Source organism: Mytilus galloprovincialis, chromosome 1 (genome assembly GCF_965363235.1).
Source record: "Mytilus galloprovincialis chromosome 1, xbMytGall1.hap1.1, whole genome shotgun sequence".
In the NCBI taxonomy this organism is placed as follows: domain Eukaryota; kingdom Metazoa; phylum Mollusca; class Bivalvia; order Mytilida; family Mytilidae; genus Mytilus; species Mytilus galloprovincialis.
The window spans coordinates 33,112,050-33,132,074 of record NC_134838.1 but is presented as its reverse complement, the minus strand read 5'-3'; the positions used below and the strand labels follow the sequence as shown (position 1 = coordinate 33,132,074).

The following is a 20,025-nucleotide window of genomic DNA, read 5'->3' as shown; positions in this document are numbered from 1 at the left end:
TACTAGCCAATATATATGTTGTCAAATCAACAAAGGAAACAAGGTGTTTTTATTTGCAAAATAATATTGTATCTTTCTAGCAGGGGCAGCAGTCCTATTGCTCCAATTACTGTTTTCCAGGGGTATCATTTGCGCCAAATTTTGTTTTCCAAATGTATCAATATTCGGAACTCATTTGTGCCAATTTACCTGTAAACACATTTATCATGAATATTAATGATTAATATACATTTATTCTTATTTTTGGCTTAAAAAGTATCATATGTTCGGAGGTATTTAACAATGAAGATGATCATCTGGGGCCGAGAAATGACTAAAAATGCATTAGACAGCGAGTTGGACAGTCAATGAACAGAGAGAGAATAACACATTGCTTTGCTGAATATTTAGTAAAGATATGACAATAGAGAAGAAAAGCTTGCAATGAGCTGTTGCATGTTAATGTCTAAATTAATCTAAATGTATGAAAGCTTTTTCTGATTATGTTTTAGCCACATATGTTGATGACACAGTGCTTTAATTGTTCCCACCATGCGTATGGACTTTAAAGTGAAGTTACAAGCTACTCCATAGATTAAATTGGAGAGTACCCATGCAGTAACAGTAAGAAGAAGATATATTTCAGAAAAGGAAACATTTGTCGTGTAAACTGCTGGTTCCAAGTCCGAATAAAGGAGTAGGGAAGTCATTTTTCTTCTAATTGGCGCAATCGTATATTTAATTTTTGACGCAAATGATACCATGTAATTTTAAAACATGTGGCGCAAACGTAGCATTGGAGAAAAAAGTTGTGGCGCAAAAGGACGCATTTTTGGTGCAAACGGATCTCTCACCTAGCGGGGACAGTCTACACATATATATATATATATATATATATATATATATATATATATATATATATACTAACTCCCCCGGTTCTTTATCAAACGAAAATCGTGACATATTATCATATTAAATTTTAAAGTCTACTGTGGACATTTCCCACCATACACAACACTACAAAAGACTAATTGGACAGAAATAACCTTAAACAACCACCAATCCTGTTTTGGGGCAGGCACTTAAAAAATGTGTCCGTTTGTTAAACATGAGTGTTCTAACCCAACCCCCGCTAACCCGGGACAGAGGCGTAACAGCACAACATATTTTACTCAGAAGATCGATAAAAAGCAAATAAAATAAATAAAAGAATAACAAAAAGCATCAAAAAAGTATTTGCAGTCAAAGAAATCTAGTGCAAAGCCAGCTAAACTGGCTTATGAAACCTTTATATTCCCCCAGACTAAAGCCACGTACGGTATTAAAAAGTACAGATCCAACAGTTTAGTGTAAAGACTTGATAAAAAGTATGAGAATTGTATGGCATTGTGCAATGTCAAACCATAAGTAAACAGTATCAACAGGATCGTGAGTACGCATGAGCGCATACAACAGTACATTTTGTAGTAAGCCAATATATATATATTTTATATTTAATTGTTCAAAACACAGATTAAAATGCTATTTGGCAGTAACTTACGTTTATTAATAATTTTTAAAAAATCAAAATTAAACTACAATGGGGTCATGCATTCGCTCAGATGCACTCAAAAGGTATACTGTTCACAAGTACCTGCAAAGTTTGCAGTGTGTTTTTCTATATGCTGTACATCAAGGACGTATATTAGATATACGTCCTTGTGTACATGTAAATATAATAAATAACTAATTTCATCATATCGATCTCTTCTCTTATCTTTAATTGTGACTTTAAAACATTTTCGTAAGTGTACTTTAACTTATCAGGTTTGAGAATAAAATGAGCTTCAGTTTTCATACAAAAAAGACCAGTCTCATATGTGGCGGAGTTCAAGGATACTTGCCTCCCCCTTTTTATCCAACTTGTTTTAATCACAAATGTTAGTAGCAATCTACAAGGCAGATTCAATTTCAAATCACCTTTAAAACTATTTTCTTTGATTTTTGAATATTTACAGCTATACATATAAATTATTAAGTATCATTTTTAACATGTGCTTCTCCACGTGGCAATGTTTACAAATACAAAGGTGGTTTCCAAATTGACGTCAATCGTGACGTCAATACCAAAAATAGAACAATGGCTGCCTTCATGTCGACAAAATCTGAAATGACACAGTGCAGTATAATTTGGGAAAAGAACATCTATCGTTAATCAAAATGAATTTTAGAAGATGTAAGTTATAAAAGCTATAATTTCTAAAATATTACAGGACAATTTCAAGAGCATGTGCATGTTTTATAATGGTAGGACGAGGGAAATGTCATTTGTCAGATTGAACAGATAAACCAGGTTTGGGAAGACCCTCACAATATTGACAATTTAAAAAAAATGTACGATGAAAGGTGCGATATTATCAATGTATCATTGATCTGTCTTTAGGAGCCTGAGTGATGACACTAAAGAGAGAAAAGGTACTATATTATCAATGTATCATTGAATTGTCTTTAGGAGCCTGAGTGATCACACTAAAGAGAGAAGATAAAATTAAAGAAATACATGTATATAAATAAATTATAAATGTTGCTGGGAAATCTGTTGTGAATACCACATGTATACTGAATGACACCTTACTAATGGGTTTTATTTGGTTGATGTTGAAATATATTTACTTTAGTGTGAATTGCAATACCAATACGGTTATCAGACCTTTGATAAAAATTTGTAAGGGTTCTGCGGAACCCAGTGTCTCGCCTACTTTTGCTGTAAATTGCAGGTTCAACAAAAATGAGGGAAAAAATCAATAAAAATATGCCGCTTGATACTATCTTTTGATTGTAAGAAGATTCTGTCCAAGTTTGGAAAAAATCCAGGATAGCTTATATGAATCTAATAAATGTTTTAAAACTTTAACTATATGGATGTAATGTTACCTGGAAGAAAAAGCAAGTTCATTTATAAGTAAAATACAGATACACAGGTACAAAATAATTCACAAAATTTCCATCTAGATACTAGCTTTTGATCATAAACAAGCTTCTGTCCAAGTTTGGTACAAATTAAAAATAATATAAGAAAGTTATCAAAATTTTTAAAAATTTAACCACAGAGTGAATGTGTTGTTTCCTTGCAGAAAATCTAAGTCCATTTAAAGTAAAATACGAAAAAAATTGATTTATTGTTTTACAAAATTTACTTCTGGATACTATCTAATGATCATAAACAAGCTTCTATCCAAGTTTGGTACAAACCAAGGATTGTTTAAGAAAGTTATTTAAATTTTAAAAACTTTAACCACAGAGTGAATGTAATGTTTTCCCGCAGAAAAACTAAGTCCATTTATAAGTAAAATACGGAAAAAATGGAATTTTATTTTCACAAAATTTACTTCTGGATACTATCTTATTATCATAAACAAGCTTCTGTCCAAGTTTGGTAGAAATCCAGTATTGGTTTAAGAAAGTTATTAAAATTTCAAAAACCTTTAACCACAGAGTGAATATTTGTGGACGCCGACGACACCGTCGACGAAGGAATGTAGGATCGCTTAGTCTCACTTTTTCGACTAAAGTCGAAGGCTCGACAAAAATTGTTAAATAACTGGACTTTTCATGCCACTGCCATATACAATGCCAATGGGGTGTTAAGTGTTACCCGTGACCGTCCATTCATTCATCCTTCTTTGTGTCTGTTCCATTTTGATTCCAGTTTTCCTAATCCAAATTTTAATAACTCATACACCATCATGACCATGTTAAGAATCGATACTCACTGACAGATTTAGGGGCGGGTCCAGGTGAGGGTGTAATTGGCATACATCCCCCTTTTAAAATAAAAAAAAAATATTGTAATCTGCTTATATCGTGTTGAATATGGAAATTTATCATATTCATTAATTAAACAAATACTCTTTAACTATATTTGTATGAATTGTTTAGTTGAAAAATAGCTTGTACATACACCATTACCTCCCCTGTAACTGTATCATATTATGCCCTTAACCCAATTTTGTACACAATTCAAGAAATGTAAAGTCTTAATGAAAAAACATGTAAGACAAATTTCCTAACTATTACTACTGATCATATCCAGGGATCTCCATGGCCTGTTTAACGATGGAGCCCCGCCATCGTTCAAATGTCTTGCGCCATCGTCAAAAGACTCGCGCCATCGTTAAATTATCTTGCGCCATCGTTAAATTGTCTTCCGCCCTCGTTCAAAACTTCATCGTTTTTTGTAGCCCGACGCCATTTTTTTATCAATTATAATCAAATGCATGTAATTGCATAACCCTTAGGCTTTTTATGTTATAATCCAATACAGTAATAACGCCTGAGGGATATCCGGATTAAGATCGCTAATTACTTGTACCTGAGCTTGTACAGGTAGATCAACAAACCAGACAGGAGAATACTATCTGAGGATAGACGATCCATTTGTCGAAGTAATCAACTAAGTTTCAGCAAATGATTATGATCATTTAGATTAAATAAATAAATTAATAAATTAATCCAGTTACAAAGAAAACAGTTTAACAAGTCGAACACGTGCTTTATTTTGACTTACGCAATCAGCATCCCCCTTTTTTAAGAAGTACAAAATAAGACGCAAAACAGTAAATATTATTTCATCGCAAATAACTCGAGTACTGCTGTAACGATAATTTAGAGTTACTTTAAAAGTTTAAAAGTAAAAACTTAAATATTTCCTGTAAAGAAATATCGTATCTAAATTCCGAATTCATTTCGTATATTACTTCTTCTTCTTCTTCTTCTTCTTCTTCTGATATACAGTTACAGCTTCATTATTATTGAAGATTACGAACTGTTGCATGCGCGGAGTATATGATTAAAAAATATGAACAAAAATTTATCTTTAACTTAGTAGAATACTTGGTGATATTTACATGAAAGAAAACAACAAGTGATTAAAAAATATGTACATTGTTATTTATAGAATTAAATTATGTTGTGGATAACAGTTGGTGTCAACTGATCTCTGTAAATTTCAATGGTTTGACTTGCTACCACAACTTGTGGCAACATGTTCCATTGAATGATTGTTTGCGGAAAGAATGACCATTTGTAGCTGTCTTTAGAGGTGGATATTTGCCGAAATGTTTGAGTATGAAATTTTCTTGTTCTAGTATCTGATGGTATGAGGACTAGTGATGGGATTGCAATGAGTCCATGGATGACCTTGTAGAACATGATAAGTCTGGTTTTGAGGCGGCGCTCACTGAGTGAGGGCCATTGTAGTTCGTTTAACATGGATGTAACGCTACTGGTGTTGTGGTAATTGTTACATACATATCGGGCCGCACGCCTCTGTACCATTTCTAGCTTATTTTTATAATCTGCTGTGTGTGGATCCCATAGACTACAGGCATATTCGAGTTTTGGTCTCACTATTGATTGGTAAGCACGGGATTTGATACTGGAGTTAGAAATTTTTAAGTTTCGCCTAAGAAAGCCAAGAGATTTATTTGCATTTGATACGATGTTGTTGTTACAATCAAATTGATACATCCGCGTTTCCGGTTTCTATTCAGACTTGAAAGATGCATGTTGCACAGCATCAATTTTTCCAGATAAAGTCATTAAAAACCTTTTCATTTGTCAACGTTTGCTTTACAAATCTCTTTAACCTTTTACATAACCCGTACGAATTATTTTGTTGTTGCTGCAAATCAGCCATACTGGTAATGGGCTCTGAATTTGACAGTGTCCACGAAAAATAAGCTCCACATCAGATGATTTTTAACCCCCATAACAATTACCAAAAATAAAAGAAATCTGCATGGGGACCTTCATGACAGCTTTTGGTCATTCTCGACTAAGGGGGGACCATGAAGACTTGGCATTTGAATGGTTAAAAACGGCAATAAATGAAAATATTGATACTTCTAATTCTATAACGAAAATTCAAATAAATATAATTTAAATAAGCAATGAATTAGCATGTTCACCATTCCTTGTATGGAGGGATAAAATACTTCCAATCGCGCTACACTGTACAGCGTAGACAAGGTTTGTAATGGTGAAAGTTCCTCCATGGTTCAATTTCCATCCATGGAGATCCCTGATATCATATGAAACCTGGTTGCTTTTTCAGAAAATTTATCATGTTTACAATACATTTAAAAATTTTCAAAATTTGATTTCAAGGGCCTTAAAAAAAGGGGTGAAAAATAAGACTAAAGTCCTCTATCTTAATTTTAATGTATTCATTATCATAAATGTGTATTTTTCTAATTGAACTTAAAAATTTCTTAATTGAGTCTTTTTCTATTATTATTTTAACTGAAGACATTTTTTGCTGATACTACTACACAAAGAATGTAAGACAGAAAGTCGCAGGACAAAAGAAACAGACTAAAAGACAGAGATTAAAAGTCACAATTCAGTTTTGAATTGATTAGTTACATGTAAATATATAGGTTAACCAAACCAAAAAAATATCTTCTTCTTTCCAAAACTTTTTACCACATAGAACCAAACTTGATGAAAAAACAGACAAAAATGGTTTCTATAACTATAAATATGTTGAACTCTAAAATTTACCAGTCTTTACCTCTGAGTATCACAACTCTTTACCAACAAGGAGTCATTTTGTAGACTAGTAAAATAGTGGAAATGTAAATAAGAAGATGCGGTATGGTTGCTTAGGTAAAATGTGGTATGGTTGCTTATGTGAGACAACTCTCCACCAGAGACCAAATGATATAGAAGTGGTACTTTTTTACCAATCCTGTTTCTGGTTTTTATACACCCATTTACGGGACGTGTTATGGTACATGTATACCCTTGTCCGCCAGTCGTCAACATGTTGGACATTAACTCAAAAACTCTTTAACCAATGTGCATATATACACATGTCTCTGGTTTTATTCATAAAAAAGGGGATTTTCCAGTTTTCAGACAATAACTCAAAAAAGCTTTCAACAGTTCTCATGAAACTTTGGTGAATATTTTATATCTATTGATGCAAGCTCCCTTTAGAAATTTTAGAAATTTTACATTTTACATTTTCGAGTTAGAAGGTTTTATTAAAAAAGGGGGATTTTCCAGTTTTCAGACAATAACTCAAAAATTCTTTCAGCAGTTCTCCTGAAACTTTGGGGAATTATTATATATCTATTGGTATGAGCTCCCTTTTAGATATTTATTCATCTGGCCAAAATGTCTACATTGATATTGAGCATGTTGAACTAAAAATTACTATGCAATGTATGCAGTCTCAACAAAACTTGTGTCATGAATATTGCAGATCCTTGATAAAATGAAATCACTATTCTTTATTGAATTATTAGATTTCACTTGTCAATATGCATGGTTATGTGATGTATCCATTTGTTATATTATTTAGAGATCTTTAATTTTCAAATGATTGCATGCTCACCTGCATTGGTAATATACTAATTACATATATAATTCATCGACATGTTATACACATCTATCTGACCAAGTCATTATCACTCATTTATGGAGTGTGATTTTCTAATACATTCCTAATCTCACTAGTTTATTGTATGTAACAACTCAATAGAATTATAAAGGTAAAAGTTGTATAAGCGTAAAGGATTATCAAATCTACAATCATATCACAATGTCCTATTCTAATGGTTGCAAAATAATCAATAATGATTTAATTAGTTTTTCTGCAACTATGTATGTGTGAAAGAAAGCAAAATATTGTACACAGGTTATTTGAATACCTGATTTTAATTATTGGGGTTAAATAACAACAGCTTAAAATGTATGTGTATAATCTTGAATAAGAAAATGGAAAAAAAATAGAATGATATTATCCAAGTCAGAAATAGGAAATAACTACTAATAAGGCATTAAGGCATGATTGTTTTTTTTTATGCAGTTAAGCTGCATTATGCGAGCACCCTAGATTTGTGTTCTACCCAATAAATCCTGAAATACTTGCCATTGTTATTATCTAGCTTGTTACTATGTTATATATAACTAATTGAACACTTTTTTAATACTTTTTATTCTGGATTACAAAAAAAATGACCAGAAAAACCTTAAATGATCGTCGATTTATCCAAAAGTTTTAAAGTTACACATAGGAAGTAGTGCTTATTAAAAATCCTTGTGTAGTTCATTATGACTCGTGCTTTTAGCTAAGATGTCAAAGAACAATTGTATGAAATATTTAATCGCCGAAAATCTCTTAAGACAAGCAGTTTAGATTTCCCAAATGACAAAAGTCGTAGGAATATTGTTTGTCATCAATACGTAGTACAACTACGTCAGTAGTCTATTATATAATTCAACTGTTCATGCTGTTGGCGGCAATTTCAAATTAGAAAAAGAAATTTTCGTAGCTTTTCAATTTGGAGGCAGGTGTGCAAATTAGCGGTGGTCCGAGACCTTCCACTTTTGCAAGCGGAATTTCGACTAGGATAGTTGGTTTCTAGCTACGCCCGACGTAGTCGCCTTACATTTGAAAGAAAATAAGAAATTACTTTGCAAACCTTTTCGACACCATGTTCACCAAAGTCTCCAATTAAACGAGCTAAAAACTTATTTTTATCATTATTATTCGTGACGGCGATGTTCATTTTGTTCAACCGCTAGCTTTATACAGAAAATCGCCGACAAATATTGTTTAAATTCGAGTAAAATCGTATCTGATTGACAAAAACAACATTGTAAACACATAACAATGGCGGCCGTGAAGACAAAATTTTACAAAATCGGATCCGATTCCGGAAGCGGATAAGGATAATTCCGGGTTTGACGATCATTTACAAAATAAATCCAAGCAGGTGAAAAAATACATCTATGCATGATAAATGAATATAAACACTAGTATTGTAAACCAAAAGATATATGTAAAAGAAAGAAAAAGCTAAAAAATATTTTATTCAGAAACTAAAAATTACTTTTTGATAAATTTTAATTTAAAATGATCCAATACAACGTGACAGCTGGGAACAGTATATCTAACAATATACATGTTCATGGTCACAGTCTAAATTTTCTTTATAAATGATAAATGATGATAATGCATGTGAGATGCTTTTAAAGTGTAAACATATTACTGCAATTTCGAGGGGTTATTTGTTTTTTCTCAATTTTGAAGGGTCAATTAAAGTAGCTGAAAGTTTCATTCTTTATTTTCACAAATAATGCAACTATATTATATATACCTTAATGTAAGTAAATCATATGATATATAGGTGGAATTCTTTGGGCCACTCTACCCCCTCCTGTTTGATAACTTGGAAACGGTCGAGCTCCCCACCCCTAAACCATATGAGGGGCAGATCCAGAATTTAAGGTTAGGAGGGGCGCAAACTTAAATTTTCGCCGAGCTGTTCTCAGCTTATTAAAAAAAAATTGAGGTAAAATTATCGGAATTTTCTTTATTAAGCTGAGAAGAACCCATGCTTGCAAACTTAAGGGGGGTGCAAGCCCACAACCCCCCTGCATATATTCAAGTATAGGACAATATAATAAATAAAAAATGAAATATAGGGGGAGTCCCTGGAGATACCCCACCCCCTCCTGTTTGAGAACTTGGAAACGGTCGAGATCCACACCCCTTAACCATATATATTCATGTTTGTGACAATATGAAAAATCAAATGAAATATAGGAAGAGTCGCTAGGGGTCACCCCACCCCTCCTGTTTTAGAATTTAAAAATGGTCGAGATCCCCATCCCTAAACCATATATATTCATGTATGGGACAATATAACAAATCAGATGAAAGATAGGGGGAGTCCCTGAGGTCACTGTTCACCCTCCTGTTTGAGAACTTGGAAATGGTCAAGATCCTTACCCCTAAACCATATATATTACTCATGTATGGGACAATATAACAAATCAAATGAAATATAAGGGAAGTCCCTTGGGTCACCCTACCCTTCCTGTTTGAGAACTTGGAAACCAATGAGATCCCCACCCCTAAACCATATATATTCATGTATGGGACAATATAACAAATAAAATGAAATGTAGGGGAAGTCCCTAGGGTCACCCTACCCCCAGTGGCGGATCAAGAAATTTTCATAAGTGGGGCCCACTGACTGACCTAAGAGGGGCCCGCTCCAGTCACGCTTCAGTGATTCCCTATATAAGCCCCCTGCCCCCTAAATCCTCTGCCTATCCCTACCTGTTTGAGAACTTAAAAACCGTAGAGATCCCCATCCCTAAATTATATATATTCATATGTATGGGACAAAATAACAAATCATTTACATTTACTATGGGCAAGTCAGTCAGACCTCATCTTTGATCCCTGTTGTAGTGAACATTTGTCTGATTCGTGTCTCATAACTTTTGTACTATAGAACACAAACTCAGTTTTCTTTCCAGGGAAACCAGTCCATTCATACTATTACATGTTCATACTACGTCAAATTGAACTTCTAGCAGTCAAATAAAACCAAGGTTAACTACCAAGTAGAACAACTGCAATCATTGGGAACTTGTACCACTGCAGACTCACCATAAAAAATATACATTGATATATGCATTGCTTTTGAAACCTTGATAACATATAAACTATTTGCCTTAATAAATACATCATTAGATAAACATGAATGTACTATACATGAATGTTTAATGTTGAGGCAACATTGCCACAGTTTTCATAATTACGGAGGGGGGCAAGGGGGGTCCAAATAACAGCAAAACAGCAAATTGATTTGGCTTATAACAGATAACAACGAATCAAAATGGACAATAACAGATAACAGTAAATGAAATATTAAAATAAGTCGGGTCCTTGAAAAATCCAGTATTTCTTATTACGGGTATAATCCTTTGTAATGAATTCCATTTTCTATGAAAATGTTTTTTAGAATTATGTATCTAGATATGTATTTGGTATATTCGTGTCCGTCGTCGTCAGGGCAACATGTCGGACATTAGCTCAAACACTCTTTAACCATTTTACATAAAACTTTGGGAAATTGTTTATATCTATTGACGTGAGCTCCCTATCGTTGTTTTAAATTTTAGATTTTAAGTTTCTGAGTAATGGGATTTTATTCAATAAAAATGGTGGTTTTTTTTTAGTTTTCTGATAATAATCTCAAAAATCCTTTCAAAAATTTGCAAGGAATTTTGATGAATTGTTTATATCTATTGACATGAACTCCCTTTCAATTTTTATAAATTTTAGATTTTACGTTTTCATGTTTCCGAGTTAAGGGGTTTTTATTAATTAAAAAGGTTTTTTCTTTTCTAGTTTTCGGACATTAACACAAAAACATTTTCAGCAGTTCTCATGAAACTCTGCTGAATTGTTTATATCTATTGTTGTAAGTGCCCTTTCGATTTTTATTAATTTTCGATTTTGTGTTATTCAGTTGAGGGGTTTATTCATTAAACAAGGGTGAAACTATATGGCACCGACAACTTCGTTGCCGGGCCATAAAAATATGGTATTTTCCAGTTTTCGGACAACAACTCAAAAATGTTTTCAGCAGTTCTCATGAAACTTTGCAATCTAATTAAAATATTGATCTCTAATATTTTAATTAGATTGGAAACTTTGTATTGTTTATATATACAGTTATGTGCAGCTTCGGAACCCAGTACATGGTGGGAACTTTCATTGTACAATTTATTCGGTTCTACTTTGAAAAGAGCTGAGTCTATACCATATAATATAAAAGGTTAACTGGTTGTAAGGACCTAGTCCTTAATTGAGATCTTTGTCAGATATTCCTGGCCATATGTTTTCCTTTTTGTCATATTAAGAATTGTTCTAATTTAATATGTTCGTACTGGAAACAAGGGACATTATCCTCATACAAAAGAATAAGATAATTCTAAATAAATGTTCCAAAAAAATTGGAATGTATTACAAAGGATAATCATAAGATATACTGGACCTCACTTCTGTGATGGGTATATGTTAATGGAATCCTTCTCCGAATACGGGACCAACATATTAGTAGTGGTGACTCCAATGTCAAATGATCTTCAATTTCTACCGAATTTTGGCTGTTAAAAAAATGCTAACATTCCAATTTTCAATAACAGTTAACAGCAAATACATTATCAAAATAACTGATAACAAAAAAACTAAAAGCCCAATAACAGCTAACAAAGAATAAGACAATAACAGCTAACAGCAAATATATTTTCAAAATAACAGATAACAAAGAATTAAAATGCCCTATAACAGCATAACAGCTAAACCCCTTGCCCCCCCCCTCATTACGGTTGTCTTGGTTTTTGGTTAACTGCCTTCAGCGCTTACAGCGCTTTGATTTACATATACTTCTAGTGTGATTTGATTTTTTTTGTCATTCAAGAAAATTACCATGTTTGCCATATATGTGAGAGAAAAAAATTCAAGAAATCAATGAAAAGATATTTTAATCATGATTGCATATATGTTACTGGTTACAAATCAACTGTATCTATACATGCTATAACAGTAGTTATTTTGCAAAATCACTGAAATAATGGAGATCTTTTTTTACAGATTTTCTATTCTAATGCAGGAAATTAAGAATAAGACTTATTACATAAAAATGATAGAATAGATCTTATTTTATTCGAAATATGATTCATTGATTTTACAAAATCATTGAAATTCACAAAATTCATGGATTTTTCAAAATAATGAAATTCTCAAAATTCATTAATTTTACAAAATCGAAGTCAATGAAAGTCCATAAAATTTACAAATATTGCTGGTTATTTAACAAAATCTCAGGTATTTACAAATTTACTAGTGTAACTAACCCCTACATCCCCTTTCATTTATTAAAGTATATATATAGTTGTACGTGTTCTTGCAGAAGGTGTAAAAATTAAATGACGTACCACTTTTAATCCATACCTATTTAATAGTAAAATGAAATTCATTTCACTTTGACTTTGACTTGAGGATTAAAAAATAAGCTTGACTAATCTGTTTTAGCTGATTACTCTTGTATAATAATTGCAATAGGTCTTGGTAGATTATATGCATTTCATTTTGTATATTGACATTATAATGTCTACTTCAGATATGGACAGAAGAATTGGTTCTCCAGCCATAGATAAATATGTGCTTCAAGATCCGGACTATAGCAGTGAAATGCTGAACAAACTCAATTCCCTCCGGACAGAGAAAGTCTTCACAGATGCCACAGTATGCTGCGGACAAGAAGAATTCTTCTGTCATCGTAACGTCCTTGCAGCAAGCAGCCCATACTTTCGAGCCATGTTCACCAGTGAATTAAGAGAAGGAAAAGAAACTCTGGTATCATTTAATGATATTTCAGCATGGACTATGAAGAGAATAATAGACTACATTTACACTGGTAAACTAGAAATAAATACTGATAACGTACAAGAATTACTCGTGGCAGGAAGTATGCTACAGTATGAGGCAATAGTCGATTCTTGCTGCAAGTTTCTTAAATGCCAGTTAGATCCATATAACTGTTTAGGAATAGAAAAATTTGCTCAGATGCATTCTTGTCACCGACTTGAGGAAGAAGCTTATAAACATGCCTTAGAAAACTTTAGTGTGGTGACTGAACAAGTGGAATTCTTAGAACTGACAGTAGATAGTTTAATAAGATATGTGTCTAGTGACTGGATAGATGTTAGGACAGAGGAAATAGTCTACGATGCTGTCATTAAATGGATTGAGTTTGACGTAGACGAACGAAAGAAATATATAACCCAATTATTAGAAAATATAAGATTGCCCGTTATAGATAAACATAGATTATCTATAATAAAAAAAGAACCATTAATTGTAAAGTGTGAGGATTGTGTACAAATGGTGCAAGAGGCCATAACACACAATGAATCGGTACATGACCAACATGGCCGACGAAGGAGAAGCATGCAGAATAGTCATGTTCAACCTAGACCATCTACTGTAGCTAAAGAGAAAATGGTTGTGATAGGTGGAATAAACAATTATGTAAATAGAACTGTAGAAATGTACGATCCGTTAAAAGACAAATGGTTTGACTTGCCTGACTTTCCTGATAATATATCGTGGTTTAGTGTTTGTGCTTTATCTCATTCAATCATAGTTACTGGGGGGATCTTAGAGGGCAATATTGTCTCAAAAGTCTGGAAATTTGAAGGCAGGACTAGAGCGTGGATTGCAATGCCACCTATGCTAAAACCTCGTGCTCGGCATGCATCTGGAGCTTTAGGTGAACTTATTTATGTGTTTGGAGGAGTCACTTATGGGACTACTTATAGTGTAATTGATTCTGAGTTAATAGAATGTTATGACCCTACCACTCAGTCATGGACACATGTTGGACAGTCTGTGTTTCCTAGGAAACAATCTCAGGTTGTGACCTTTAGCAATATGCTTGTTGAAGTTGGTGGATTACAAGGGGAGGCAAAAGTCAATACCATGGACAATTTTATGTGTATTGGAAGTGGGAAGGACATAAGATCTGCTGAACAGTTTATTTTACCGGAAGCTATTCAGTATTCCAAAATAGTTGTTATAAATAATATATTTTACATTATATGGGAAGACACTAAGAAAATTATTGCCTTGAATCCTAGAAGAAGAACATTTGAAAGACTTGCCGATATGAATTATGCACATAAACATTGTGGGGCCACAGTTCTAGGGGATAAAATTTATGTTGTAGGGGGACTAATAGACAACAGTCACAACACACGACCAAGTTGTATTGTAGAGAGTTACGATCCAGTCACAAATAAATGGACCATAGAGAAATCTCTGAGAGAACCAAGAGCTCACCATGGGTGTGCAACAATAACATTATGATGTGTAGATTAATTAGCACAGTAAATTCTTGAAATTTATTCATTCTTTCAGATTCACCACAACCAATTTCACATATATGCATTGTTCAAGCAAGATAAAAAAACAAACATCTTCATACCTAGCATGCCAAGTACATGTATGAAAAGACAAAATTTATATTTCACTTGAAATAACTATGAAATCTGTATTCCATCATCATGATCATGAAGCAACTTTGTCAAAGTTACTAAAAATTTCTTCAAGTAGTCTAAGAAATAGTTTGTATAAGCTTTTGATGTTAAAAATGTTATGAATATTATTTAAAACCTGCAGAAACTTAGCCACCAGATTTGTTTTGTGCCATTAACAGTGTTCAATTGTATTCTGTGTGTACTTATATGATTGACAATCAGATTCAGCCAGACTACAAGACCCATGTGTTAAGGGTTTCCATTAGGAAAAAAAGATTGGTTCATGTTGGTATATGTAGTATATTTTTTTGCCTTGCTCATTTTTTTTACCGTGAATACATATGGGGGACCATTTATTTTGTCACAATTTACTACCAATAGCACTGATGGATCCATAGTCAGAGGAAGTGAGGTCAGTCTGATTAATACCAGCCCCCACTATTCACAAACGCAAGTGGATCAAGTAATCAAACTGATATGTGGTGTAGATGTATTTAAGGTTTAAAAATGACTGCTTTTTTTTCAGTCTTCAAGCATGTATAGCTTGGCCAAATTTATTCAATGTCTTAGAATTATAGATTATCGTTGGTTATCTCAACGAGATTGATTTTCTCGCTTGAGCTGGTCACGGCGAAAGCTAGAAAAAGCAATCGAGTTGAGATAACCAATGATAATCTGTTTATGGCTATTTTACCTATGACGACGTTGTCAATTTCATTAGCAACACCACGTGGCTTCTTAGTTTCTAGCGATAATTTTCCATCTCAAGCGAGTAGCATGATATGAAAAATTATCACAAAAAAAAGATCAAAGGAAAAATGCACAAAATAGCATTAATAATGAATATTTCTTTAATGTTCCTGATGTCTGATGAAAGAAAATTATAAGTAAGATACTTTTACATTTTGTGAGTATGTTCACTGTGTAATACATTTGTACTCTGTAAATTGTAGGTTCAAAAAGTATCCTTTACAGAATGAACAAATTTGTAAGATAACTCAAATAGTATTGAGATACAAAAATGAGAGATTCAGGAAAATTGGGGGACACTATTCGGGGGTGGATCCAGCCATTTTAAAAAGGGGCGTTCCCAACCCAGGACAAAGGGGGGTTCCAACTATATGTACCAATTCAAATGCATCAATCGTCAAAAAAAAAGGGGGGTTCCAACCCCCTGGAACCCACCTGGATCCACCACTGCTATCTAGGTAGTAAGGAAGTACAAGTATAAATACAAGAAATTATTATAAATGACAGAATTACCAAAAAATAACGAAAACCTGTGACATGGACATGTTCTTATTTGACATACATGATATATAGTTGATCATGTTTTATGTTTCTATCTTTGGCATTTTTCACACTCCCACATATGTTTATCATGTTTATATCCTTGACATTCATGACATTACACACACTCCAACATGTGATTTGATCTTTGTGTCATCTACTAATTGAAAACAAGCAGTTTGTAAAATTAATTACCAACATATTGATCATGTACATAAGGTCATATACAATAATTATTCTGAAATTTTCTTGCAATTCATTTTAATCATTTTAGTTACCTGATTGAAACAAATGTAAATGCAAGGTTTTATGATGTGAAATATATTGAAACTGAAGCCTCGTTCAATTCAGAATCTCAAAATTGATGACATCAGTAAAATGTATAGAAAACTGCAGCTATTGTTATACTTGCATTTGATGCATAATACTTAAAATACTGGCTTTTTTGTAAGTTTTATGTTGTTAGATTGTCTTTTAACATTTGGTTAATTTTGTATTAACAATGTTTAATGCCTGCTTATTATATAGAATCTGAGAATGGACCTAGCTAGTCAGTCTATTATAAATCAGTATTAATATTATGATTTTATTGAATTTATTAATTTTGGTTTTGAACTAACAGGTTTAATTTATTTGTTATCACATATTATAATTATTTTTTACAAAATGTATGATTAGACAGCAATGTTGTGTGACAGATAAGATATATGTCTTAATTAGAGCTGATTGATAATTTTGGTATAAAAGGTGTCCTGTTTTTTAGTCAGTGGACACTTTCATGTCTTTATGGACAATTAATGACTTTATGTGAAAATTGATAGAAGTATGAACTTTATCATTTGGCCAATGTAAAAAAAAGATATTCTTAAAACTTGTGTCCACCAAATTGAAAGCCCTTAATTGTTTTATCATATGCAACATTTTTACTGGCCCATAACAAAACTCACAGAATGTAAGACATAGGGATCCCAAGCTGACAGCAGCTTGATTTTAACTTTTTATATAAAGCTAGATATCTCAGAAGCTTGGGTCTTGATACTTCATACCTTGCATACAGATAGTTTGTATGCTACAAAGTTTCTATTGTCATTTCCATAAGTTAACTATCTCACTTACATAATAATGTTTATGTGATACTTGTAGGTAAATTTTTATTTGAATGACTTTCAATATAAATTCAATCATCATTAGTACGACAAGACATGTTTGTGTGTGCACTCTTATTCAATTTTGTTTTCATGATTTTCTTTTAATTAAATGTGCTAGAACTGTTGTATTCACATTATGACTATAAAAATGTAACTGTAAATTCTGAAAAACCTATTTTAAAGGGACCATTTGCCACCTATTTAGATGAAGGAGGGCCATTCTGAAGTTCATGTTATGTATATCATATAGATGCATGCTCTGTTTAAACATTTAGTTAATTCTGTAGATTTCCACGCCAATATATATCATTCTGAAGTCCTTGGGCATAACCTATATCTACAATGAACTTCCTGCACAGGCATGTTGTAAAGCAAAACTTCAGATAAAAAACCTCATCATTTTGAAAAAAACACCTAAAAGTAGTCTGGTGTACAGTAGTCTCATTGGCAATCATACCACATCTTCTTATTTCAAAGTTATTGTGAGATCAGAAATGCAAGACAATACTAAAGATGAGAAAAATGGGCTATTTTATCCAATCTAATTAAAATTGCTCCTGTTTCTGGCAACATATCTGAAGATGGCATTTTAACATTTGCGGATCCAAGGGGGGACCCTTATTTAAAAACTTGTATGAGATTTCTATGTAATTGCAAATTAAAATAAATGAAACATGTGAAATTGTTATTTATGAATTGATGAATGTGTGTTTTATAAATTTGTGGCATTATAATAAAGGTAAATGTTTAGTAATGTTATGTGTAACTGTATATTGTATTGAGATTGGGGCATTTGTATTTTTATGACCGTATGTTGCTATGTGTTACTTGATAGGAACTATTGATTTAAGCCAAAATAAAAGTCATCATCTCTTGCCATAGTATTTCTTAAAAATGAAGCACAGGGACTAGTAAGGAGAAAACAATTAAAAAGTTAAAAAAAATGTCATAAAATGTCATAAAATATAATATCATATCAAATGTTGCATGCTTAAGGCCGAATAAAAAACTAATGTTTTTCGTCAAACCCTAGAAGCACTGGTAGTATTCTTTTAGGGCTCAAATGCAAGAAATTGTTTGATAATGAATTATGCTGAAATGGTTATTTTGACTAGAATATTATACTTTAGAAAAAAAGATTCTCAATATTTAAAGTATAAAATATGTTTAAAGTGCTGTAGAAATATACATGTACATTCTTTTCTTTGTTCATTTTAGTGCAGTAACTGTTGTCTTTCAGTTGCTTTCAAAGTTTAAATGACCATAGTCAACAGAGCTTATGTTTGTAATGTGTCATGTTAACCAAAAATTAAAATGATATTTTCTATTTTATTTCTATTCTATTGCCTAAACACTTGATTTTTCTCTGTAAGAATTGTTGATGGATGGGTTGTTGTTACCTTTATGCCAGACAACATTAAGGAAACAACAATCCATCAATCAAAGGTTTTGACAAAGCAAAATGGGGGTTATAAAATTCATATCAAATGTTTTTACAAAATTAAATATTTGTGTTGTCATTTAACAGAACAGTATGAAGTTCATTGCGGACTCAGCCTTCACTGTTCCCTTTATGCTGCATATTTCTTAGAAGAGTTAAAAAGAAAAAAGGTTTTGGTGATTTTATTAGATGCAAACATTTAAATTTTGTTTACTTTGTGTTTGTACAGAAATAAATCTTCCTATCGTCATATTTTGCTTGAAAATATCAACAGGAAGCACAACTCATTTACAGTTGCAATGGTTTCAACAAAACAATACATATTTACAAGTTTAGAGATTAAATCTTCCAGCAGCATATTAAAAAAAAGAGAATGTTTTTTTAATATGTACAACTTTTAATTTTTCAATGTTTGTTTTTATTATTGACTAAAACGGTTAAAGTCTTGTCTTGTTTATTTTGAATAAATATTTTATTTACATTATATTGTTGAATTCTGTATTCTAACTTCTTTTTCATTGCCATCACAATATATGTGAGGAATCTTCACTGTATCAGATGACAATGTTAAACTTTTCATTATAACAGAAAATCAAAGGATTTGGGATATCCATTTATGACACCAGTACATGCACAGCAAAGCAACAGGACTTTTATTGCTGCTCTTCATATCAAAATCACAGAATTTCCTGATATTTTTTTTAGGTATTTAGAAATTAATCTTGAGAAACTTCTTAGGCTATTTTTCATGATAGTTTAGTCAAAAGTCTTCCAAAACTAATTTTGTGTATATGTATGCAACTTTTGATTCATATACTGTGGTTGATGAAGATGTAGAAAACTTTAAAAGATGCTGTTTTTCTGTGTAATTTATTTAAGCCTTGTTTAACATTGAACAGTTGTCATGGTTATGTTATAAAATAAGGACATGTGATATGATTGCCAATGAGACAACTATCTAAATTCAATTTATGAACAAACAATATGTGCATTTTTGTAAAAGAAATGGTGTACTAATGTAAATGAGAGAAAAAAAACATGGTACATAGCATAAGACTATATTAGTATATATTAGTAGTTTTAGAACATAAGTTCTATGTGAAGTGTCATCAGCCTTCAGAACAAGCTCAAAATAAAGTCAAACTCCTATAGGATGAGTTAAAAACATGTACAAACAATCACAACATAGAGGATATGTCTTTCTTTCCTTGTGCCAATTTATAAAATAAAAGGAATAAATTATGAAAAATCTATATTGAAGTGGGATGTTTTATC

At 32.3% G+C, this 20,025-nt stretch overlaps 1 protein-coding gene across 4 annotated transcripts; it reads left to right on the top strand.

The window, feature by feature from the left end:
* The first annotated feature begins 2,059 nt into the window (after positions 1–2,059).
* Positions 2,060–19,231, top strand: LOC143071869 (kelch-like protein 21). Of its 4 annotated transcripts, none has more exons than XM_076246507.1 (3): positions 2,060–2,194; positions 6,268–6,386; positions 12,954–19,231. In XM_076246507.1, exon 3 carries the CDS (start codon positions 12,956–12,958, stop codon positions 14,699–14,701), a length of 1,746 nt encoding a protein of 581 aa, XP_076102622.1. In that variant the 5' UTR covers positions 2,060–2,194; positions 6,268–6,386; positions 12,954–12,955; the 3' UTR covers positions 14,702–19,231. The 4 variants fall into 4 exon arrangements, with proteins under 4 accessions (XP_076102622.1, XP_076102612.1, XP_076102631.1 ...); XM_076246516.1 differs by lacking the exon at positions 2,060–2,194 and adding an exon at positions 2,234–2,433; XM_076246497.1 differs by lacking the exon at positions 6,268–6,386 and having other exon boundaries at positions 2,092–2,194.
* The last annotated feature ends 794 nt before the right edge of the window (positions 19,232–20,025 follow it).